The 23,137-nt window shown below is 54.0% G+C and overlaps 13 protein-coding genes across 13 annotated transcripts; 9 read left to right on the top strand and 4 right to left on the bottom strand.

Moving 5' to 3' along the window:
• Positions 1–164: 164 nt before the first annotated feature.
• On the top strand, positions 165–746 carry SNOG_04498 (hypothetical protein; the record flags this gene model as incomplete). Its single annotated transcript, XM_001794863.1, has 3 exons — positions 165–193; positions 371–389; positions 549–746. The coding sequence occupies 3 exons, from the start codon at positions 165–167 to the stop codon at positions 744–746; spliced, it is 246 nt and encodes an 81-aa protein (XP_001794915.1).
• A 147-nt stretch (positions 747–893) lies between these two features.
• Positions 894–1,039, top strand: SNOG_04497 (hypothetical protein; the record flags this gene model as incomplete). The annotated part of the gene is made up of 2 exons (XM_001794862.1): positions 894–915; positions 960–1,039. 2 exons carry the CDS (start codon positions 894–896, stop codon positions 1,037–1,039), a joined length of 102 nt encoding a protein of 33 aa, XP_001794914.1.
• A 126-nt stretch (positions 1,040–1,165) lies between these two features.
• SNOG_04496 (hypothetical protein) lies at positions 1,166–1,962 on the top strand (the record flags this gene model as incomplete). The annotated part of the gene is made up of 4 exons (XM_001794861.1): positions 1,166–1,222; positions 1,252–1,385; positions 1,435–1,783; positions 1,834–1,962. 4 exons carry the CDS (start codon positions 1,166–1,168, stop codon positions 1,960–1,962), a joined length of 669 nt encoding a protein of 222 aa, XP_001794913.1.
• Positions 1,963–2,058: 96 nt separating this feature from the next.
• SNOG_04495 (hypothetical protein) lies at positions 2,059–2,856 on the bottom strand (the record flags this gene model as incomplete). The annotated part of the gene is made up of 1 exon (XM_001794860.1): positions 2,059–2,856. The coding sequence occupies one exon, from the start codon at positions 2,854–2,856 to the stop codon at positions 2,059–2,061; it is 798 nt and encodes a 265-aa protein (XP_001794912.1).
• Positions 2,857–3,979: 1,123 nt separating this feature from the next.
• On the top strand, positions 3,980–5,437 carry SNOG_04494 (hypothetical protein; the record flags this gene model as incomplete). The annotated part of the gene is made up of 1 exon (XM_001794859.1): positions 3,980–5,437. The coding sequence occupies one exon, from the start codon at positions 3,980–3,982 to the stop codon at positions 5,435–5,437; it is 1,458 nt and encodes a 485-aa protein (XP_001794911.1).
• Positions 5,438–6,129: 692 nt separating this feature from the next.
• On the top strand, positions 6,130–8,418 carry SNOG_04493 (hypothetical protein; the record flags this gene model as incomplete). The annotated part of the gene is given in 3 exon segments (XM_001794858.1): positions 6,130–6,558; positions 6,575–6,757; positions 6,805–8,418. 3 exon segments carry the CDS (start codon positions 6,130–6,132, stop codon positions 8,416–8,418), a joined length of 2,226 nt encoding a protein of 741 aa, XP_001794910.1.
• A 720-nt stretch (positions 8,419–9,138) lies between these two features.
• Positions 9,139–9,609, top strand: SNOG_04492 (hypothetical protein; the record flags this gene model as incomplete). The annotated part of the gene is made up of 2 exons (XM_001794857.1): positions 9,139–9,525; positions 9,562–9,609. 2 exons carry the CDS (start codon positions 9,139–9,141, stop codon positions 9,607–9,609), a joined length of 435 nt encoding a protein of 144 aa, XP_001794909.1.
• Positions 9,610–9,671: 62 nt separating this feature from the next.
• SNOG_04491 (hypothetical protein) lies at positions 9,672–10,271 on the bottom strand (the record flags this gene model as incomplete). The annotated part of the gene is made up of 2 exons (XM_001794856.1): positions 9,672–9,816; positions 9,874–10,271. The coding sequence occupies 2 exons, from the start codon at positions 10,269–10,271 to the stop codon at positions 9,672–9,674; spliced, it is 543 nt and encodes a 180-aa protein (XP_001794908.1).
• Positions 10,272–10,951: 680 nt separating this feature from the next.
• On the bottom strand, positions 10,952–11,744 carry SNOG_04490 (hypothetical protein; the record flags this gene model as incomplete). The annotated part of the gene is made up of 2 exons (XM_001794855.1): positions 10,952–11,196; positions 11,249–11,744. The coding sequence occupies 2 exons, from the start codon at positions 11,742–11,744 to the stop codon at positions 10,952–10,954; spliced, it is 741 nt and encodes a 246-aa protein (XP_001794907.1).
• A 317-nt stretch (positions 11,745–12,061) lies between these two features.
• SNOG_04489 (hypothetical protein) lies at positions 12,062–13,751 on the top strand (the record flags this gene model as incomplete). Its single annotated transcript, XM_001794854.1, has 2 exons — positions 12,062–12,257; positions 12,313–13,751. 2 exons carry the CDS (start codon positions 12,062–12,064, stop codon positions 13,749–13,751), a joined length of 1,635 nt encoding a protein of 544 aa, XP_001794906.1.
• A 596-nt stretch (positions 13,752–14,347) lies between these two features.
• On the top strand, positions 14,348–15,415 carry SNOG_04488 (hypothetical protein; the record flags this gene model as incomplete). The annotated part of the gene is made up of 3 exons (XM_001794853.1): positions 14,348–14,393; positions 14,451–14,813; positions 14,877–15,415. The coding sequence occupies 3 exons, from the start codon at positions 14,348–14,350 to the stop codon at positions 15,413–15,415; spliced, it is 948 nt and encodes a 315-aa protein (XP_001794905.1).
• A 739-nt stretch (positions 15,416–16,154) lies between these two features.
• On the top strand, positions 16,155–17,642 carry SNOG_04487 (hypothetical protein; the record flags this gene model as incomplete). Its single annotated transcript, XM_001794852.1, has 4 exons — positions 16,155–16,846; positions 16,945–17,251; positions 17,351–17,452; positions 17,526–17,642. 4 exons carry the CDS (start codon positions 16,155–16,157, stop codon positions 17,640–17,642), a joined length of 1,218 nt encoding a protein of 405 aa, XP_001794904.1.
• Positions 17,643–20,640: 2,998 nt separating this feature from the next.
• On the bottom strand, positions 20,641–22,712 carry SNOG_04486 (hypothetical protein; the record flags this gene model as incomplete). The annotated part of the gene is given in 5 exon segments (XM_001794851.1): positions 20,641–20,799; positions 20,822–21,180; positions 21,226–21,477; positions 21,497–21,776; positions 21,828–22,712. The coding sequence occupies 5 exon segments, from the start codon at positions 22,710–22,712 to the stop codon at positions 20,641–20,643; spliced, it is 1,935 nt and encodes a 644-aa protein (XP_001794903.1).
• Between the last annotated feature and the right edge of the window lie 425 nt (positions 22,713–23,137).

Genomic DNA, 23,137 nt, shown 5'->3' with positions numbered 1-23,137 from the left:
GCGCCTTGGCTCGGATGAATTAAAACACACTATCCGAATTTCTGCGCTACTGGTAACTATTTACTCTCCCCCTAAAGATAAATACTACCGAATGACCTCTCTCTGCCTTCTGTACGCTAACCCCAAACAACTCTAAACTGTTCAACCTCTACCATCAAAGCGCTATGCCTGCTCAAACCGCTCTCGACGTAATGTAAGTTTGCCGACCCCCTACCTCTATATGACAACTCAATAACTCCCCCCAAGTGCCCTTAAGAACCAAACCACCTCCCTTCCTCCGTCTACCACCCGAAATCCGCAACCGAATCTACACCTACATTCTCAGCGGCTACACTATCTGATCCACCGAAAACCGGAACTGATATTGCAGCTCGACCTACAAGCCTGACGTACGTTGGCGACGCCCACGATTCGAAGCTTTCCACTTCTGCTACAATGTCAGGCTTCTCCTTTTCTTAAGGATAAGCCACCAGATCCACGCCGAAGCCCGCCTATTGCCATTCAGCCTTGATGTGTTTGAAGGCGAGGTAGACTATATCATGCAACAGATCCTCGAGGATCTGCGCATCGAGCAAGCTGGTACAGTCACGCGCGTGCGACTCGAGATATCCAGAGATGACTTGGTTGTCGAGGGCCCGAAGATTCGTGTCACGCAGCTGAAGTCGAATCTGCGGTTCCTGATCGGTGTTATAGGCCTCCGATGCAGCAGTCTTGTTGAACCTTCTTGGATGTCAACAAAGACATAAAAGACGCCGTGCTAGACTTCGTGGAGAAGCAGTTTGAGATTATCGGGAGGGGCGACGTCAAGATTACCGTAGATGAAGGGGGAAAGTTTTAGCGGCGACGAGGTTGGGACCGTAGACGTTTTCGCTAGGGAGCAATGTTGGCTCATCATGGAGTTAGCTATGAGGCTTGGTTCGTCGCCTCGTCATAACTCCAAGCTGCTACAACTTAGATAGCTCTCAGTGTGTATTTCTGGGAATACTGGAAGCAGCTAAGCACAACCCCTCTTTCACTCGCGCTTTTATCAATCTCCTAAGGGTACGATTGGGAACTACATATCTTCCTTTAGTACGCGAGTCTACATAATGATCTTAGCCTCTCACTCCACTTTTTGCTGCTTGAAAAGCGCAATCCGTTTTGAGAATTTAGTCCCTACTTCGATATGTCTTGGCGGATTTGCCTTCACCTTGTCTGCTCCACGTGCTCAGGGTCTCTGTTTGTAAGCAGAGTGGAGACCCATACAACCAGCTCCCACCTTCTCCTCCGTCAACCCCGCCGTCGTTACACACATCATCCCGCATAAGATCTCTGAAGATGAGAAGCACCGACGAAGCGCGCCTGCGACTTGGCACAGGCATCGATGCCATTTGGCAGACCGTCACGTAACTGTCCCATATTTTACACCTCACCAATTGCGCTCACCAGATGCAGTTCTCGCGAGAATCAAAAGGCATCGCCGCTGCTCCGACTTCCTGCTGAGCTCCGCAACAAGATCTACCAGTACGCACTCAGCGACTGGATCATCACTTTGTCATACACCAACGACGACCCATGGTACGGACAGAAGATTGTCCTCTGCACTCGCGCAGGCATGAACGACAACATCTGGTATGCAGCGACAAGCGCGATCCTCGGCCTTCGATCGACATGTCGTCAGCTCCGCGCGGAGACTGGCGTTCTTCCGTACACCTTGAATAATAGATTTTCTTGGGATGACAAGTGGAGCAGGTACGAGTTGGTCAATCCTGTGGGCAAGGAACAGCCTCGGTACCAAAAAACGGTATGTTGACACTGACTGGGCGCAAAGTGCTGTTTGTTGATGTGGTGCAGTGGAGGAAGGCGATGAATACGGAGGACTTTCACGATCTGGCGAATGCGCGGTTGAGGGGCCATGGAACGGGTAAACGCAGTCATCCCAGAACGCTAACAGATCTTGTTGCTTGGGTTGCGTGGATTTGATGGGTAACGGAGAAGGATATATCGGGATCACATGACGTGTGCAAAGTCGTAGAAAAGCTTCGTATGCCTCTAGCATACTTCCCTCGCAACGTACAATCAATCATAAGCTCTCGGCGCAAACTCAATCCCTAAATCTTTTACCGTATCCAAACAATGCCCCAGCACAACCTTTCCCCCCGTCCTCCTCCTCAACCCCTTGATCATCTGATGACTCTTGACCCATGCCGAGTGATCCCTCGCCAACCAGCCTTGGGGCACATCATTCTCAAAGTTCTCCTTGACATGATACTGATCACTTGTGAAAATCCACGTCCCGCTATTCTTCAAATTGAGCTGGAGAATACTCAACCCCGGCGTGTGACCTGGCGCATGGTGCAGATTCAAGCCCTGCGCGACCTCAAAGTACGCGCCGTGGAACGGCACCCAGTTGATGTCGAAGGTGAGGTAGTGCGGGAGATACACACCGTAGTCAGTTTTCGTGGCGACGCTGTAGAAGGCGTGTTTGAGTTCCAGCTCGTGCACATATACAGGTACACCTTTTCCCTTGAAATACTCCAGCCCACCTGCGTGATCGAGATGCAAGTGTCCGATAATGACCATCTTAACGTCATCGATACTATGCCCCGTCTTCGCTATCGCGGTGTCGAGATCCATGCTCTTGTCATAGTCGACGCGGGAGAATACGTCTTGGACTGGGGCGCCGACGAGCGCGGGATAGTCGTTGCCGCCGCCGGTTTCGTAGAGGATTAGGCCCTCGGTTGGATGCTCAATCAGGAAGGCGAGCATGGCTAGTCGGCGGCGTTTGTTCGTGGGGTTTAGGTTGGAGAGAGAGGAGGCGTTCGCGGCTGCCATGAACCAGCCTTCATCGCATTCGAGGTAGCCGAGGTTTAGCATCTTGTTATTCGTCAGGATGAGGTCTTGATGTTGGGAAGTCGAGGAGTGTTATACCCATAATTTTGTTCCCTGGGTTTGGTCAATTGGTATCCAGTTGATTGTTTGATGCTAAAGTACCTCAGGAGCTTGATTGATGAGGTCTAGTGAACTCGCCATTGTGCATCTTGCAAGTGTGAGTTACCAGCTCTCCAATCTTGGGATACCCATATGTCTATATACTCCTACAACCGTGAGGCCGTCATGACCGTCGATCATGAATATGTCTCCGCAGTGTCAGATCTGATGACTTTGTGATTGCGCCCGGATTATCATACGGCTAATGTTGGAGTAAGGAGGGGTAACGTGGCTGCGCCCCACGGCCTGGAGTGGAGAGTGGGGCGTCCATCGTGGATATGGAGGACTCCACGGTGTAATACAAGGAGTGAGATTATGCAGATGTGCGGGGAGGCAGTGAAGGCCCGAGTCGGCGCAAGCCGCACTGGGGGCGGTTGTTGTGCTTGCGTTCGATAGAAATTTACTACTTGAGGCTGGTCTTCTCACAAACGACGAATTATGTGAAAATCCAACAGGACTCCGTTTCGTGACGGTCAACATCCCTGTAGCATGTGTTCGATGTTATGGCGTCTGGCGCAGTCAATATCTAGGTGTTGTTGAATGCACGTCTAGCCGAACCAAGATGTTGGTTTTGCTACCGATCTAAAGGTGCTGACAAAGATCGGGGTCCGACATATGAGCTGCATGTACCGCAAGGTTGTGTAGAGGTTGCAAGTCTGGAGTAGTGCAAGTGGGGGCTGTGAGGCTCTGCGCCTGCAAGGGGCTGATCGGGATATCACCCGCCGCTACATATTTAGACTGTGTACATTGAACGAGGGGCCGTGGAGTCTAAGAGGTGATATCTGGGACGTCTTCGTGCTACCAACAGCACGTGCTGATAGGCTTTCTTTGTTTCTCGGTACCAAAGATGTGTTGCTACTACCACTGGCGCGATGGGAAAGGCATCATTGGAACCAGACAAAGAAAGAAGCTACCCACATCAAGGGTCGTGCAAGCTTCCCCTCAATTACTCGAAATCCATGTATTCTCCTCGAAGCCCGCTGAGATACATATGCAATAATTCAGCGCAATGGATGACTCGGCAAGGGACTACTATGACATCCCCGTACAATGGATACCGTCTTCGAACTTTGCGAATCGGCCGGCAAGCGAGATCAGCGAGATAAATCTGGACGGTCTCTGGACATTCATGTCGTCGCCTGATTCATCTGCGCCGCCGTCCGAAAACGAGGATGATCAAACTCCTACATCGCGAGAGATACCCGAATGGACGAGACGCGAGAATGACGCAACTATCCTTGCGCCACAGCCAAGATCGAGCATGTTGAGCCACAACGGAAAGGCATCAGATAGTCCTGTTATGCGAGGAAAGGCAGCTACTGCTCCAGCGGGGGGATTCAACACCCCTAATTACGCACCACAGCCGCCGAGACGTGCAGTCAGCGCAAGGCTGGGTCCGTCAAGAACGATCAGAGGCAGGAAGCCGCAGCGCGAGGATCTGGAAGTCGACCCATTGACTGTTGTTAAGACACCGCTTCAAGCACATCTGGGACCAGATAAGCCCTTGCCATCACTTCCAGTTATTGTAGCTCCGGTCGACAGTGATCCCTGGGGTAACGCAAAGGTGCCAGGTTCATTCTCTCAGAGGGTGCGCGTCAAGAAAACGTTGGACGGCAAGAATGTGGAAAGGCTGAACACGGATATTGTAGACTTCGAGTCACGGGGACTACTCAGCTCTCCAAGGTCGATGATGAACACGCCTCGGGAACTGTATGCGATCCCAGAGAAGCGCGCCACTCTTGAAGAGCCCTCAAGTCCAATCAGCCCTCATGCGAAGGATGCGAGGAGATCCATACTGTCCAGCCTTTCGGGCAAGGGGCTAGCTTTGCATTTGAAGAAGCCAAGTCAATATTGGCAACATAATGATGCCTTGAAGCTGTATCCCGAGGGCTGGAAGGCAACCTACTTACCTGGAACGATCTGCTTGGAGAAGCATCCTGCGCAGCTTCGAAAAGACTCTGTTGCGTCTTTGGACCCGTTTGCCAAGGAAGTAGAACCCCGTGTCAGGCGGCATTCTGATCTGATAGTGCTCGACAGCATAACAGCCTTCTTTGATGATCTAGGTGTCTTGGAGGACGCGACAGAGGTTTGTTTGGACATGTTCTGGCGCGATGTAACTCAAGCGCCATACCACGTTGCAAACACTAGGGCATCGAGCATCGTCAGTGTCGAGGAGCCTGCGCTAAAGAGTCTGGAGAGCCTACAAAGTGCTCCAAATGCACTGAGTCTGCGCAGGTCAAGGTTTTCCTTCTCCTCGGCATCGTCCTCCATGTCCGTACCACGTAATGGCGCACCAATGCGACAACGGGATAGACTCAAAAGGCTGTTTTCTCCTGCCTTTCCTGGCGCAGCGTTTCTGAGAACGCCCGCGGCGCCTAAAGAGCAGGACAGCAAATCGGACATGGGCTCCACGGGCGACGCTACATCCGTATACTCAGCACCATTAGCCCAGCGGCGGGACAGATAGAAGCTTGACAGAACTTTGTAAAACTGCTGAGCTCGAGTGTCTCAGGTGACCGTGCTGTGATATGACAGCCAAGAAGGTTGTTGGTGTTGGTGGTCCACCTGTGTTCGTAAGATGATGTTGTTTTTCCTACCAGCATACCCCGGGCGTATGACGTCCGCGGAGACGATGAGTTGGAGCGTAGCCAGGGCCTGAAATCTCGTAACGACAAAGATAGTTTGAGCAGATGAAAAGAAAGTTGAAAGTAATGAACGCAATGATCAACACCGAACACAAGTTTGGCGCACTGTTACAGGCCGTTTTGTCGACGCGTGGCGTCCCAAGAGGGCAATCTGAAATGCCATGCCAGTGTTTGATGCGAGCACAATGGAGCAGGCTGTCTGGACTGCGCCATCCGTCAGATACGTCAGGCTGAGGGGAGGGCGTCGTGCACCGCCGTCCCCAGTGTGCCCTGGTAGAAGGCATGGTTGGATGACGATGTTTCGCCTGTGTGTGTGCGTGCGTGCGTGTGTGCGTGTGTGCGGCGCGACAGCGTTGGCGGCACGCACGATCGACAAAGGCTGGAAGTCCACGCGTCTGCCGCTGACAGCAAATGATGCCGGATATGATGAGTTGCAGAAAAGTAGTTGCCCTCCCGGTGGTTGATAGGCAGATCCTAGTGGAAGTGGCCAGGGTCGGACTATCGTCTCCCGGAAATGAAAAGTGAGGCAGCAAATGACACCTGGGCTTTGCACACACCACCCAATGACACGTCGCTTGGCCGGCGTGCGATCATCAGCTGGGTTGCCCTTCTTGCGCTTGGCCTGGTCCTTCTTCCCGCGCTTTCAATCGTCAGTCCTGCCGATTTGAGCCAGCGCATCGTCCACGTCCCCCAGATGCCCCACAGCTCAGGTTGTGCTAAAAAGCTCGTCATTCCCACTCGGCGTCCCAGACCTTTTGATCGCCCTGTCATTCCTCACTACCCCATTTGTGCCTCAGCTATCTTCACAACCACCATCCACCTCATTGTCGAGCAATTCTACACAGACAGACGTATTGTTGATTATCGTGCTGATCACCGTCATCGCGCAGCGTACTCTTACAACAACACCACACAGTATGGCCTCGACCATGGACAATACGCAGTACCTCTTTCAACAGCTCGAGCAGACCAAACAGAATTTCTGGAATAGTCATGCACATCTTTCCGAGAACGAGCGCCAGGAACTCTGGTCACAGGCCACCGCTCTGCCGCCCAACAACGCCTTCGGCAGCTCAAATGCATCGACAGCCCAGCAAACACCACGCTCGATGCCGTCAACGTCAAACTTGACACACCTCCCAGTATGGATACCATTTTGGTGCTCGCTTGCCATTCTAACACCCTCTAGACAATGGACTACGGATACTCGACACCCCGCATGAGCCCTTCAATATCTACTGCCACTGACGCAAACGGCCTCGAGCGGTCAATGTCTGACTGGCAATCAATGTCTCGCGAGTCCAACGACTACACCTTCTACTCTGATGCATCGATGCGCCAACAACAAGCCCTCCAATCCATTCCAGAGCACGCTGGATACACCAACCAGAGCTTGACTGAGTGGAGTCCTCGCGACTACGTCAGCAATTGCATCGAGCCAGAGAGCTCCTTCCCCCTCTCCTCCTCATTCCCCCAACATTCACAACAATTGCAAGTACTAACTCCCTCTTTGCAGTGGGGTTCTTCTTCGGAAGGCTCTACCACGCCAAACACTCCGTCAACTGCTCTGATGACGCCGATTACTCATGCGAGTAATTCAATGAGTCGCCAGAGCAGTTGCAATTCGAGTTTCCTTGGTGATACTTCCATGTTGCGCATTCAGTCTGATTCTTCATGTATGCTGCCCATCCTCCCAGAGGATGGGGTTTCCTTATTTCCTTTCGATGTCGAGTCGAAACCTGTCACCGATGTTAATGCTTCTTTTTTCCCTTCTTTCGGTGGTTCCGCCACCGAAGCTTTCCTTCCTTCTACTCAGTCTGCTTCCCCTGCAAGTGCTCCTCGGGCATTTGCTTCTTCGGAGAACACGCCGTACCTGGGGGAGGATATGTCGAGGTCGGCTTCAACAAGTTCCAGCGAGGGTAACGTCAGCGACGGCTCAATGCCATCGTCGAATTACTCTCGCCAGTCGCGTCGCGACCGCGACATTGCGCTCGCTGCGACTCGCACGATTGCCCCCAAGGCTATCGAACGCGACTACCAGACTGAGTCTGCGTCATCAAATGCTCAGATGGCAAGGATAAAGTCTGCGGACGGATCGTCCAAAACTGTTGGTGTCCTCACTAAAACACCCTATGTGCGCCCTCAGCATCCCAAGATTCACTGCCCGCATTGCCCTGAAAAGCCTTGCTTTCGTGGCACGCATGAGCTTGATCGCCACATTGCGCGTGCTCATGCCTCAAGGAGAAAGGGGTACATCTGCGTCGACTACTCAGCTGACAAGAAGTTCCTTGCCAACTGCAAGCACTGCCGTAACAAAAAGGTATACGGTGCATACTACAACGCTGCCGCTCACCTGCGTCGTGCGCACTTCCACCCTCGCAAGCGGGGCAGGAAGGGCAAGAACGACGAGAAGCGTGGCGGTATTGGTGGTGGAGACCACCCTGCCATGGACTACCTCAAGCAGCACTGGATCAAAGAGGTGGAGGTCGACAACAACACGTGCTCATCGCCCGGCAGCGCTTCCGACGATGCTGCTGACGCCAACGACAACTCCTACGAGCAGAACTTCGACATCAACGCCTCTGCGCCGTTTCCATCTCAGCCGCCCATGCCCACGTCAATGACCTCTCAGGTACAGCTTGACCCTAGCCAGTTCATCGACGGCTACGGTCTGAGTATGAATGCGAGTGAGACTATCATGTACGACGCCAACACGTACGACAACAACACCTTCGTCGCCTACGACCCCAACGTCGCCGCGACGACCGACATGAGTAACTTTCAATTCGACGCATACATGTGAACGCATGTATGCCCTTCTTTTTCTTCTTAATGTATATAACGATGGCTTGGATCATTTGCGCTCGTATTGACCACTAGTCCCGCTCCCATGGAGAGGATTGAGGTAGGCCTGCGACGCAGCTTTGGAGATTCACGATGATAATGTTCTTGTCACCTGTTGCGGAGAGTGTACGAGTTTTTTTTTCTTATCGTACACGTTTCATGTCTCTTTTTCAGCGCCGTTATTATTACCAACGCTGTACGTCGTGCAATGTCCAGCTACATAGTTCTGGCGATATGCCTAAACAGTAACACATTATTCACTTGTTCCCCTGCATGATTGTGATGTTGTCTCATTTTCTGAGTGCGGTTTGTTTGCGTCGACCGTATTAGCTCTGTTTCCTATCCTGCATGTCTCTCGCACAACATGACACCCTCCCACTAAACACTCTCAGTTTATCCAAACACTTCTCCACAGAAACCCAAACACATCTCTTTTTGTCCTTTCGCACGTTCGTCTCTTCCGCCCTCCCCTTTCAACCACCATGCGCAATGCCATTGTCTCAGTCGGTGTCTTTCAAATCCGCGACACATTGTGCATACTTAACCACACATGCCGAAGACACTCTCATCGTCAATACATCCAGCACGCCCGTCCCATCCACTCGGACATCCAACTGCAGACATACACCTGCAAAACATCCAAGCCACTCCAAATCCAACCACATCCATACAAACCACCATGTCCCGAACATACTTCTTCGCACCCTTTAAACCCTTCACCCTCGCCCTACCCGCCTCCACACCCGCCTCCCCCCTGTCACCCCTCGACCCCATCCCTTACATCCCAACCTACGAGCGAGTCAATAAAGGCACCAAGTTCGACGTGCGCGCCACATACCCCCAAAACCACATGCTCTCGCGCCCAGTCGAAAAGACCTTCGTCCCGCCAAATGTCCTGGGTCAGCGGCATCACTGGTATCCACAGACGCCGGGCGAGGACAAGCTGGAGCCTCCGGTATTCACGCCAGAGCCAGCCGTGCCGATGTGCGCGTGCTGCACGCCTGAAGAGTCCAAAGCATTACTGGGACAGTGCGTGGAGAGGGTCAGGGGGCTGGTAGAGGTGCAGGTGTGTATGTGGGTAGCGGGGTATTGGATTTTCCAGGGGGGAGTGTGGATTTGGGGGGTAATATGCCAGGTGGTAGAGATCTAAAGTGTATATATTTATTTGTGTATGAAAAAAAAAAAAAAAAAAACTCGACAAGACGAACACATTTATCCCGATCCACTGTTGGGATAGTTACCCTTGCCTACAGGATTCGCCGGCCCTCCTTGTTGTCCAGCTGCGCCGCCGGCTTCGAAGTTGTCTTGTCGCTCTTGCTTGATGGCGTTGCGGGCGTCGGCTTGTTCTGCCTTTTTCCTGCTCGGTGTATTAGCAATCGCTCATTCTCATCATCAGCCTGAAGCAAGATCTTACCTGTCCAGGTCCGACGCCAAATCAGGCTCAGCACCACCTCCTCCCTGACCCTTTCCACCCTTTGCTACTGCAGCAGCGACCTTGCCTTCTCCCGGTGCGGCCATTTGTTCGCCGTCTAGCTCCTTGTGTCTGCCAACATCCTCCTCGGTCAAGCCCTGGGCTTCTTCGCCTGGTGGCGCGCCGTGTCGGCCGCCTCCAGGTGCCTTTGCGTTCTCTAGGCCTTGCGCGTCGGTTGCTTGCTTGGTGGGGATGCGCTGGTCGACACTGGCGCTGTTGTCGGCGGCGTTGAAGGAAGCTTGAGCGCGTTCGGCTGGGTTCTGCTCGACTGGGTTTCCGGGTGTGGTGTACGCCTGGTTGAGCGTGGGCTGCGACGGGCCCTTGGGATCGAGGCCAGACATAGTTGTAAGGTGTTTGGAATGTGGTGTTTGGTGAGTATCTTATCTGACTTTGTTTGTGAAGATGGCAGAGGAATTGGTCAGTGTAGAATTCGAAAGATGTATAGTATTGGGTTTACTGTGAGACTGAGCGAGTGCGGCGCGCGCTTTGGTATGCTTTTTGGAGCTTTCTATTGATGACGTAGGCGGGGACACACAGTCGCCCCACTACTGTCCATTCCTTTCGTCTGTCATGTGAGTACGTGATGACGGACTTTAACCGTGTCTCGTTTCTTATCTTTCACATCAGCATTACCGAAAGCGTGGAGACGTTAGAAGCCATCGGTCTGGATTCCATGTAGCTACGACCAGGGCGCTGGCGAGCTAGTCTCACACTTTGAGATGACGCGAACTTATCGAGAAAGCATGGCGAAGATGTACGCATGTTTAGCGCATTGTACGTGGCGCATACAAATCCGATCGAATTGATATATGTGGCCTTGTGCATAAAGGCCGATCGACTGCATGCAACCTGGTGATGCCGTGCATCAGTACTGAAACCGCAAAGCTTTCTGCTCGACTTTGCCGACTTGCCTCCCCAAAGACAATGTACTCTGCCTGCCTTTCCAGTCGGCTCGTGGTATAACGCCTGCAAATAATGTGACCCCAAACGCCGTCGCGATGCACTTCTCAAATCAAGGGTATTATGCTGTATCCATCTCCACGTCTTCAGATGGCTCACGGGTTACCACACGGCTCGTGGCTGTACTCGCATCGTGTTTCGCTTCTGCTGCCTTTGCAGCCCGCTCTCGAGTTCTCCGACACCATTCTTCTATCGACTCTGCGCCGCCTCCCTCGATCTTGATAGTCTTTGGCTCGGATGGGACGCCCAGAACAGTTCCCTGAAATCGCGACTCGACTCCAGTCTTGCTGTGCTTCTTCATGAGTGCTGAGAATGATGTTAGTTCTGGTGCTCTCTCAGCAAATAGTGCAAGGCATACTGTTCAGGTAATCCTCCATCTCCAGCTGATCGAGCTGATCAATCGGGTTCGTGGCCACCGATTTGAGGGTGCCCGCTATCCGCATGATCTCTTTGTTTTGATCACCCTTGACCCAGTCGATAAATTCCCTTACGTCGGCTGTGTCCTCGGCGTCGCGTCGCTGTTCCTCCATGGCGCGTGCACCCGTCTCTTCGTTGTAGAAGTCGAGAGGTTTGCGCAGAATCTGCTTCCATTCCTCCTCTCCTGCCGTCATAGTAGGCACCAGCAGCGCGCAGTCTTGCATGGCCATGCGCACATCTGTGATGTTTGGTGTGGAGTCGTTGTGGTTGGAGAATGCATTGTAGGCTGTGCGCTCTGCAAGCAGGGAGAGGTAGCGTGCCGTGAGGTCTACGACGGTGTCGACAGCCGAAGGTTTGCCATAGTGGAAGCCGGACGCGCGCAGGATGTGGAGTACGGCGGGCCGGAGCAGGTTGAGGAACAAGTCGTCCGAGGACATTCTGGCGCAGTCGCTGTGAAATGCCTGTTGGGCTTGTCCGGGTAGAGTCGCGCGATTATGGTGGAGGCAGACAGGGCATTGTGGTGCTCGCCGAGTCCTGATGCTGGATGCGGAGAAGGAAGTGACAGCTCAAGCTTTGGCCCTTGATCTTTCACCCATGCACCGCGCCAAGACCGGGCTAGCTCATAGCCCCCGGTCGCGACATCATTCACGCCAGCAGTCCACACCCGCGCAACCTCACCTATGCGGCGCCTGTAGGCGCGAGTCACCTCACCCAAACCACCCCCCCCCCAAAGTAAAGGCAGCGAGTCACCGCGATGAAGATCAAACTCAAGAACCCTGCCGCGCCCGCGGGCGACGCACCAGCACCAGCACCACCGGCGTCCGCACCTGTAGCCCAAGAAGAAGCTGGGACCGCTGCGCCCGCAAAGAAACTCAAGCTCAACATCAAAACCGCGGCTCCTGCAGCTCCTGCAGATAACACCGAAGACGGCGACGCCCCAAAGACGAAGCGCAAGTACACAAAGAAACAGAAGCTCGACACGAGGGGGTAACCCCATACCGCCAGGCAAGCCGGGCCCCAAGAAGCGAGCTCGTGAGGACGGAGACGACGTGGACTCACCTGCCGCCAAGCGCAAGCCGAAGCCGACGGCAAAGAGCCTAGCCATGGGCAATGATAGCAGCGATGAGGACGACCTCATGGCCGAGCCGCCCGCCCCCGCGAGGCCACCAATCCAGTCCGCGCCAAAGGGGAAAATAAAGCTTACGATCAAGCCAAAGGCAGGCGGCCCTGCCGCGCCCCCAAGGACAGCGACGATGCTGAAAGTCAAAGGAGCTGGAAAGGCACCAGTGCGGCCATATGGTGTAGGCTACGACAGCGAGGCAGACGAGGCCGAAGTGGATCCGGCGATAGAGTCTCAGTTCATACTGCGCATGCAGCCAGGGCCAGACTGCGATCTTCTGCGCAAGTCTATCGAGGAGAAGACGATCGGCAAGAGCTTGTCGCAAGGCGGACCCGGAGTCTACTTCCGCTTCTTCGACAAGGAGGGACGCCGTGCCATGGTCACCATCCAGGGTCACAGTTATGCTGCATCCATGGTCGAGCTCCCTACCGTCATTGAGACCATGAAGAGCTGGAACAAGAAGGACTGGGTCAAGACTGCTGATGTCTGTCAGATGCTGTTGGTACTAGGCAGAGTTTCTAGTGAAGACGAAGCCAAAAAGTTCCCACGCCCCTCATTCATCGAGCCAGATTCCCATAGATATCCACATGGCATCACCCCACCTATGCGATGGGCCCGCAAACTGCGGTTCCGACCGCGCAAATCCTATCTCGACGTTGAGCGTGCGGAAGCACAGATGAATCGACTTCTCCTTGAAGACGAGAATGCCGAGTCGACAAAGTACGAGCTGGTGGATAGTGACCATGAGACTTCCGAAGAGGAGACCGACTCAGAAGATGAAGGAGAGGACGAAGAGATGGCAGATACACAACAGGTAGAGCAGACGCCCATTGACGAGATTGATGGGGATGATCTGGAGGCAATGCTGCAGGAGGGCCTCATGGAAGACGAGAACATTGAGATACAAGGCGACTCACAGGTCATCAACTCTCTGCTGGGCAGCGAAACTCCAGGTGCAGAGCCCGCGACACCTGCGACAGCCCACGACGTCGCTCTGCATGCACTCAAGAATGGCCTCACGTTGGAGACGGAAACCGCAGCTTCCACCCCTGCTGCAGCGACCTCTGCGGATGATGACGACGACGATGATGACGACTCGGACGATGGAGACGACGTCGACGATGCGGCAGTCCAGGAGGAGCAGCGGAAAGAACAGCTGCGCGCTGAAATTGCAGAACTGGATAAGGCCATTCAAGCAAATATGGAAGCCCGCGACAGACAGACGAACCAGATTTTCAAGAAGCGCATGCAGACCAACATCGATAAGCAAAAGGCCGACCGCGAGATTAAACGCAAGCAGCTGGACGAGGATGTGGACGAGTAGTTTGCTCTTTTGGTGGAGAAATCAAGCGCATGAAGAGACAGCCGCTTTGGTTGCTCTGTATTACTAGTACTATAATTGCATTGCGTCGGCGTCTAGGATACAGGCATGATGTATGGCGCACCGTGGGCACGAAAGACAGGCACAGTCTCGTAAGCAAAGCTCAATGCCATGGAGTTTGAATGTCAAGAACACATCTGAATCATGATATCTCACAACAGACTTTTCAGATTGCTCGTGTGACCATGTCTTGCTCCATGCCCCATTAGTGTCCTCTAGTCTTGAAATACTCAGCAGAAGTAAAGTTGACATCGATCCTAACTTCATTCAAATTGCCAAGACAAATCGGTCACGTTACGTGATTACTAAGTCTTAGCGCGGTTCCAGCTCGGTGCCCCACCCTTGTGAGGTTGCGGCAGGCGGCTTCTCTTGTCCTCTTTGTTCCGTCGCGAATCGCAGCCGCCAGTGTTTGCGCTTCAACAACCAAACAGTACTAACATAAAAAATTAGGCGATTGACTATAGGCATCCTTTCAAGGACAGTCCGCGAAGATGAAACCACCAGGAGCGCCCCCGCACTCCCTCGCCGACATTCTAAAGATGACCGACCCCGAAGAGCGCTTGCGAGCCCGCGCGGAACTACTGAGTATGTGCAAGAGGAGGTTTGATTAGATGTACCAGAAGAATTGACGAGGTGACTCAGGCTACATTGCGCGCGTGAAGAAAGAGAGAGGAGAGCCTGCCAGTGAACCTCACGTACCCAACGGATATACCAGCTATGGTCCACGAGCCCCACCTATCGCACCTTCTGGCACCCACATAGGACATGGATACAGAGGAGGCTATGGTCGCGGCAGAGGACGCGGAGGGCGCGCTGCTTACCATCCGTACCAACGACCGCAACAGTTCCGAAATAAGTCTGTCACCTTCAATAAGCAAGATCTGGCCGGAGATGCACCTGAGAGCGAGAAGGCAGCACCGCTTACCACGGACGGTACCTACATAAACCACGGCCCTCACCAGCACACCGAACCCCAGACCCCATGTCCGCAGTTCACCATGACAGGTACAGAAAGAGACAGCGAACAGGATCCACTTTAGCCACTGCATGCGTCTAACTTATGAGCAGGTATCTGCAGCCGTCATGGATGTCGCTATCTTCACGATCCGGAGAAGCAAGCTATCTGCAAGCCTTGGCTGTTTAAGGGCGAATGCCCGAAGGGTGATGCTTGTCTTCTTTCACACTCCCCCACACCCCACAACACGCCGATGTGTAAGCACTTCCAGGACGGCCGTTGCAACAAGGACGACTGCCGATTCTCCCACGTTCGGATCAGCCCAGCGGCTCCGAATTGCGAGGCATTCGGGCTTGTGGGATATTGTGAGAAGGGTGCAGACTGCTCTGAGCTTCATGCGCACGAGTGTCCACACTTTTCAAACACGGGTAGCTGCCGGTATGGTGACAAGTGTCGACTAGGCCATGTACATCGCGCGTCTCGCATGCGCAAAGCTACTCGCAAGTCTCCAGACGGATTGTCTTCTCCAGAGGGCAGTTCCAGGCAGAACTCGAATGATGCTGATGCTGAAACTTGGACTCCCGGCGCCACTCCGGATCCCCATCAGTTCACGCAGCAGTACGACTATGTCTCCCTCGATGCTGACGATTGAGCAAGTTGCCTACAGGAATGCTGTAGGTCTTCCTTCCTCGGCCCGTTCCCCATTCAAGCCTAATCTCCTTCTGCTCTCAAGCTCCCCTATTCCTGCATATCGTCTGAACGGTAGGTCGGTTGTTCGTTTTGCAGTCTTCTCATGGCTGTTTCATGGTCGTGGAGTTTGGGAGAACGTGGCGCATATTGGGTCTTTCGATGATACCCTGCTGGCATTGAATCGCCGAGCTTCTTCTTGCGATTGTCTTCAGCACATTTGGTAGCATATTGCTGCTTGGTGTGATCATGTTCAATGCGGACAGACGCACGAGTTTATATCAGAAAAGCGTATAATCAGCAAAATCAATGCAAAGATTGAATGAATGAAGTCACTCCAAATGATCGTGATCTGTGCATGACGTCTGTTGTCCAATTCTCCGTTCTATACATATCCTACTCGTACCACAAGCGGGCTTTGACCAGTGGAGGCGTCGTTTGGAGGCTGAGGCTGCGGCTGTGCTAGCTCCTTGTCATACCCTCAACCTTGCCGTTGCATTTGATGCATTGCGGCCGCCAACCTATTCGTGACGATGCGTCCTGCTGCTCTCGCTGATGCTTTGCGCAAATATAAGACAACGCTCATGATCCAATAGTGCAATTAACTGCACAAACGGTTGGCTCTACGTGAAGTTGTTGTGCCCTTCCACCAGCCGCGCACCCCTTGCGGCCCAATCGACGCGCAAGCTCAATTGAACAACACCATGACGCTCAAAGACTTGCTGAAGAAGAAGGACAAGATCAAGGACGAGGGCGCCGCGGCTCCACCCCGCACAGGGCCAACGCTATCCGCAGACGTCCCAGAATTCCAATTCTTTCGTACTACCACGTCCACGCGCGAGACTATTGAACCCCCCAGCTTCCCCGGCGACCCCACCCGCGAAGCACCAGCTCTCCTATCACCCACACGCAGCGCCTTTGGGAGGTTCCGAAGTCGAAGTAATGCAGCCTCTCAGAACCCACATAATGGCACAGAGGGAGTAGCGAAAGGGTTGGAACGGTTGCATTTTGGGCGGACGCGCTCGAGCAGCTCTGCGAATGTGCCCGAAAACCTGCCAGAAGTTGGGGGAGATGGAGTCGCAAGAACAGAAGACGAAGAGGCGAAATGGGAGAAGAGGGCCACGGTGCTCGTAACGGAGGGTGCGCTCGCAGGTGGCGCAAGTGGCCCAGCGTCACCGAGAATCGAAGTCACAAATCCAATGTCTCCAGGAGCGCCAAAGGGCAGGAGTAGGAGCGCCAGTATTGCTGCGCCGGAAGACGAAGAGAATATCCAGGAAGCTATACGGCTGCATGAGAAGGGCAATCTCGAGGCGTCGACTGCGCTGTTCGGTCGTCTGGCCGACCCAAGCACTCACAACAATGCACTTGCACAAGTTCTCTACGGCCTTGCATTGAGGTGAGATACCCTATACTTGCGATCGATCTACGAGATGATGATCAACACCCAAATGTTACCCCGAAATAGTACCTAATGCGCTGGCTGACCTAATACAGACATGCCTGGGGCATCGAGGCAAACCCAGAACAAGCCGTGCATTTCCTAAGCATGGCTGCCTCCAACAGTGCCGAAGTTGAGAAGCTCGCACTCGGCGCCGGCATGAAGAAGGGCGGTTCAGCAAAAGGCGAGCTTGTGCTGGCAATGTATGAGCTGGCCAACTGCTTCCGCAACGGCTGGGGTATCAAGAAAGATCCCGCAGCCGCGAAGCAGTACTACGAAACTGCTGCCAACTTGGGCGATACTGACGCCATGAACGAAGTTGCATGGTGCTATACGGAAGGCTTTGGAACCAAGAAAGACAAGGTACGTCTTTGCTCCGCCTGCGTTGTCGTTGTTGCTGTACGCCCTCCTCCGCTTTCGAGTCTACATACATGGAGTACACCGGTCCATGTATGGTGGCAGTCCAGTCGTCTAGATGTTCATGCGACACTCTACGCACACGGCCAGGCCTGCATGGCCCTCGCTTTCGCTTCGATCGCGAGCAGCATCATGCGGGTGGCTTGCGTGAGACATCGAGACCGTTCCCCATGTTCTCTTCAGCCTCATTGTTTGGGCAGCAATATCGATAAATGCGCAGGTTCGGCTGATGCGGGAGAGCGGTAATGTCGCTAACAAGGCTTCGCAGTTCAAAGCGGCGCAGTTCTTACGCCTGGCTGAGTCGAAGGGCAACAAGACTTTAGGCAATACATGGTAAGTCAAACCGCTTTCATTGTCTATCTTCGGATCTATGGTCCAGTGGCGCCCGGTGCCATAACTCGATCTGGGAATGCTCGTCCTCGGGGAAGGAGTGCGCACATGCACTTCCCTGAGCCTCCCTTCACGCACCACGCACGCTATCCGCGCCATGCACGCATTCCCTTCACGGCCGACAACACCACCTTAACCACCATCACGGCCTCGCATCACAGGCGTCCGTAAACAAATGATGCAACTTTATCCGCACTAGCCAACCAGTTTCAACGCGCATGCGCCAAGATGCATCGATTGGCTCCCGGTGCACCCTTTCGCACTTAGCTCGACTGCGGGCTCTGGCGAGGGCCGCAGCAGAACCTGTCACGGTTTCCGCTTTCCGCACCCCACCCACATCGTCCCAAGTCGCTTTGGGACCAGGCCATTGTCAGGCGGACCCGCCGCAGTGGTTCGTTGATGGATGCGTTATACACGTGGCGCGCTGTTGTTCGACGGGGCGAGGGGTGTGTGTGCTTGTACCGATGACAGGCGAAAGAGACTGCCAGTGTGTGTGGCTCGCTGAGCGAAGAGACATGACGGCTACCGCGACAACATCTATTGCTGTCCTCCGTACCCAGCCGAGTTTGTCACAAATCAGCCCGCTTCGGACGCTCTATCTTCCCGGATGATACAGACACATAGTGCTGTTGTTATACCGAGCACGTGCTGACTACTCTGCCACTATAGGATCTGGAAGGACAAATACAATCCCAAATAGAACCATAGCGGGATATGTGCCTGGATAGGGCCAAACGCCCGCTCCGCCGTCTTGTTTGGGTAAAAGGTGATTGGGGGGGGGGGGGGGGGTGCTGGTCATCGCCAAAGGTCGTGTGCACCACACTCGCATGATCCCAAGACGGGAAGGAAATATCATCTAGTTAGTTTGCCTCTTGCAACTAAATACCCTGTGTACGATAAATTTCGGGCAAATCGAGATCTGGGGGTCTAGAGCCTCAGCTTTACGCCTCCTTGTCTTGGTTTTCCCGATGAGTGCAAATCGTCATCGCGTTCGAATCTTGCTTGGACTGCTTGCAACTCTCGGGCTACTGGTGACATTCTCTAGCCACGGAGCAGCGCGAATCTGCCCGTCCGCGCTCTCACATCCCCCCTCCAAAGCGTTCCTTAAGTCGTACAATAACGACGTGCCACAGACACCTACCTGCCTATCTGTCTGCACTCCACACCCCGTCCGCGTTTACCACATCATCTGCACCCTACTCTACCCTACATACTCCTACAACCCCACCGCAAATCCGGCATTCTCACCCGTCGTCAAGTCATCTCACACACAATGTACGTATACGACCGAAGTAATCCCCTCCCCCCATCAAATCGGACGCGTGCCCACGCAAGCGACTTATCACAAACCCACCCACTCAGCAGCGCGCAAAAACCCCGATTTCCACGCACTTTAAGTGACAAAATGACTCGCGCCTTGCGGTGAATGTGCATGAGTAGACTGCAGCATCGTTGTTTCACCATCGCCAATGTCCCCGTCTATTTCTCGTCCGGGCGGGTTCCAAGTTTCTGGGACTGGCGTGTGTATGTGTGTGGTCATGACGACGACAACCAAGTGTGTGTGTGTGTGCGTGTGTGGATAAGCCACCATTTTTCCTTCCCACTCACCGCCATTGCTTAGACAAAGTCCGAGTAGCTTGTGCGCGCCTGAAAGGGAACTAACCGCTTGATTTTTTCTTTTTCTTTTGGCAAGGAAGGGAAAAACCTTAATTACGCCCCCTACTACATGCGTGGAGTAGATCTTGAAAGCAAGCTTTTTTTTTTGTCTTTTCTGGGACATACGGCTGCAGTTGAAGGTAGGGTATGGGGTACATGGGATCTAGCGCTGCACGACGGCGGCGTGGGGATGTTGCAGTGTGTCGACTCGAGGAGGGGAATGCGAGGTACGCGCGGGACAATAATCGTGGGCGGTGCAGATCCTGCGAGATGCGCGAGGGCTGGAGAGTGGCGAAGCTGTTCAATCAAGCAAGCCAATACCCAATACATGCCGGGGAGGAGCTGAGCGCAGCGAGTGCTAGCGAGTAGGAGGAGAAAGCGACGTAAGCGCTGATGATTAAATGGGTTATGTTCTGCGCCAATGAAGGCCTAGGTGGGCTACGATATAGGTCTCTTGTGCTTTCCCAACAATAGTGACAACAACAAAGAATAGCCTGCCTTATCGCAAGGGAAAACAACGTGGTCATTGTTTGTCCAGCTGCGGGGTATTATTCGGGGGAATCTCGTGAAAGGAAAAAGAGTCGATTAGAATCGAGGGGGGTCGTAAGATGGAACAATCATCTCTTTAATAAAAAACCATGTTTCCAACTTCTCAGCATCATCATCGTCATCATCCTCCTGCAATCTTCATCCAGTGCCCTGGGTTTGAAGTCCAATCGAGTCATTCTCGTAGCCAATTCATTTACAAAATTGTCGTAGCCAGATACATAATCCAATCTCGTGAAGCGTAAAGTGAAAAACAAAAGAGATCCAACGCTCGCTACGCTAAATGGGGGAAAAACAACAAAACAGATGGGGGGCAACTACATGTGCTCGCTCGCTAAATAAGAAACAAAAGGTGTGAACCAGATAAGAATAGTCATCTGAAACATATGCCATGAGTCGTGAACAACGACCACGACGTGAAGAAGCAAAGAATCCAGCCGCCATATATGCTAAGCGATGTAGGTACTATGACCCAAGATCGACGTTGCCGTCCCAGATGTTGTAGAAGATGGCCAGGCTGTGTGAGCCATGGCGATGAAGGAAATGGTGGTGGATGCGATGCTCGTCGTGAGCGTGCAAAGGAAAACGCAGGAAGAACGAGTTCCAACCCATGATGCAGATTCTCCCTAAAGGGGCCCCAATCATGGGGTAAGAAGTGAAGCGCTATGCTGATAAACGACTAATGCAACTTAGGAGACGGCGGGTTGTCGACATAGGAAAGGTTTGTGGTGCGTGTGGTTTGTTTAGCTGATAGGCTCAGCCTTGGGGCCATCGGCGGTGGTGGGTCGTGACATGGCGGCAGACTCCTCGACGATACGCTTGAACTCGTGAACAACTTCGGGAGCGATCTTGTCCCAAAGCAGACTTCGTGTGTAGATCTCGGCAGCTGAGTCGCCCTTGTTCTGCTCACGCATGGCAGCCAACGTCTCCGCAAGGTTGCGGCGATGCGAAGGTTGGGGGTGAGCCAGGGGAAAGCGGGTCGCTCATATCGTCACTGGTGAGACTGTAGCGGCCGCGAGTGAAGTCCAAAGATGTCATGCTGTTGTACTGCGCAGGTGTGATGGAGAAGAGCTGCTCAGCCTCCTGGTCCTTTGTGGTTCCAGCGAGGTGAGAGTGCAGTTGGTCGAGGTGAGAGCCAGAGATGCCAGCGAGTTCAGAGCCAGAGAGAGTCGTCTTGGGCCAAGCGACACCGGATGGGCCGGGCTCGAAGGCGGAGACGGTGTTGGCAACCAGGTTCTGCTCAGCCAGGGTGGTCGAGACACCAGCATCCTTGAACGAGTGCTAGTCGAGCACGGTGGCCGAGGCAGCGCGGACCTCATCAGGCATACGAGGGATCGGGGGCGCAGCGTTGCCAGACTTGCTAGCGACGAAGGCGCCGCAAAGCAGCAGCATCAGCAGTAGACCAGAAGCGACTGGCTTGTCCTCGTCCTTGGAGCGAGGGACAACAGCGAGGTTCTGGTCGTTGCTCTGTGGCGTCTGCTCGTCGGAGGCGAAGTCGTTGACGAAGATGTAGTTGTCCCAGTCACTGCTGCCCATGTTGAAGGTTGTCCATCTCCGAGGCGAAGTCGGTGAAGGTGGTGCTGGGCGCGATGCCCATACCGTTGCCAGAAGCATTCTCAAGACGCTCAGTGAGGATCGAAACCTTCTTACGAAGCTCTCCAGTCTCGAGAGTGTGGGTACGGACGAGCTCCTCCTTGTCGAACTGCAGCTGGTTGATCATGTGGTGCATGTCCATGGACTCACGGTGCCAGTTCTCCTTCTCGGCGATCAAGGCATCGTACTCAATTCGCATGCGGCCAAACTCCTCTTCCATGCCGCACATCTTCTCGATCCACTGCTTCTTCTCTTCCTCGAGCTCTTCAGTGTGCTTCTTCTTCCGCTGTCGGGAGTCAAGTCTGTAATTGAGTTAGCTGATGAACGAGGAGGATACCATGAACCAAATGGCGCTTGGGACCAGGCGAGGAACGCGGAACCAAAGACCAAAAGGGAGTACGTACGCGGCCTGTCTGTTGCGGAGGAGTCGTTTTTGTTGCTTGAGCTCCTTGAGATCGTCCTCGTTGGTGCAGCTCTGGATGAGGTTGTCGATGTTGAGGAGGTTGCGCTCGGCCGGGATGTCGAAGCGGGCGTTCTTCTTCCTGATGCCACCGTCACGGCGGGGAGAAAAGGAACGGGGCGGGGGCGTGTTGGGCCTCATACGCTTGGGTCCGGGCCGTGCGTCCATCTCTTGCTGGTTGAAGGTCATCCACTCGGAGTGCGTGTGCGGCGACATGGGCTGCTCAGGAACGGACGGAGCGAAGACGGCGCTGGGACGGACGTTGTTGTTAATGGGGACTCCATGGTATTGCATATGTTGCTGGGCCTCGGGTGCGAATGTGGCAGCGCCAAAGTCGCCAGGACCAAAAGGATTTAACGGTTTGGGTGCAGTCGGCGTCCGGGAACCAGAGTTGTCGGCCATTGGCCACGTCTGTTGGCCATAGGTTGCGGCCTGGTTTGGGGGCAGACGGGCAAAGGGGTTGTTGCTCTGCTCCGTGAAGAAGGGGTTGTTGCCGTTTGTGTTGACAACGGAGCTGGTGGCTGTGCGGTCGACAAACTGGCCGGCGGAAGAGAAGTCCTCCCAGATGGAGGTGTCTGGCGAGAAGATGCCCTGTGTGCTGGTGGTGGGCGACATGAGGACGGGCGTGTCCAGGATGTTAGAGTCGAGCGTGGCGTTGTCGTCGAAGCTGAAGGTAGAGGGTTTCCGGTCCATGTGACTCAGGGTCGAGGAGGGTCTGTGAAAATCCATATGTTGGTTGAGGTTGGAAGAGGAAAAGTCCATGGCGGACTCTTGTAGCAAAGTACCGGTGTAGCCGGGACTGGCGGTGTGGATTGCTCTTTTCGGCAATCTCGATCGCTAGACGGAGCCCAGTGATGGAATAGTTATGCAACTTGGGGGCAGGACGGGCAACAACGGAGAGTCAGCGCAGGCCAAAAACGAGCGGTGTTGTTAACGTTGACTGCTACGTGTCGGCGGCGCAGTGTAGGGGCAGGGAAGGTGGTGATGGGGACTTTGGTGGGGAGGGGACGGCGGGCTAGCCGGTAGATAAAGCTGGAATTCTGGATTAGAGCGCTGAGGGCTGGGCGGGGTGGTGCGGTAGAATGGCAGCGCGCAGGAGCAGGGACCAGGGGTGCTTGAGTGGGCAAGTGGGCAGGCAGGTGCTGGGGGTCGTCGCTTCCGTGGGGACACACGCGACGAAACACGGC

Source organism: Parastagonospora nodorum (assembly GCF_000146915.1).
Source record: "Parastagonospora nodorum SN15 chromosome Unknown scaffold_6, whole genome shotgun sequence".
Taxonomy (NCBI): domain Eukaryota; kingdom Fungi; phylum Ascomycota; class Dothideomycetes; order Pleosporales; family Phaeosphaeriaceae; genus Parastagonospora; species Parastagonospora nodorum.
Note: the sequence above shows the minus strand (reverse complement) of the source record. Positions and strands in the feature narration are given on the sequence as shown.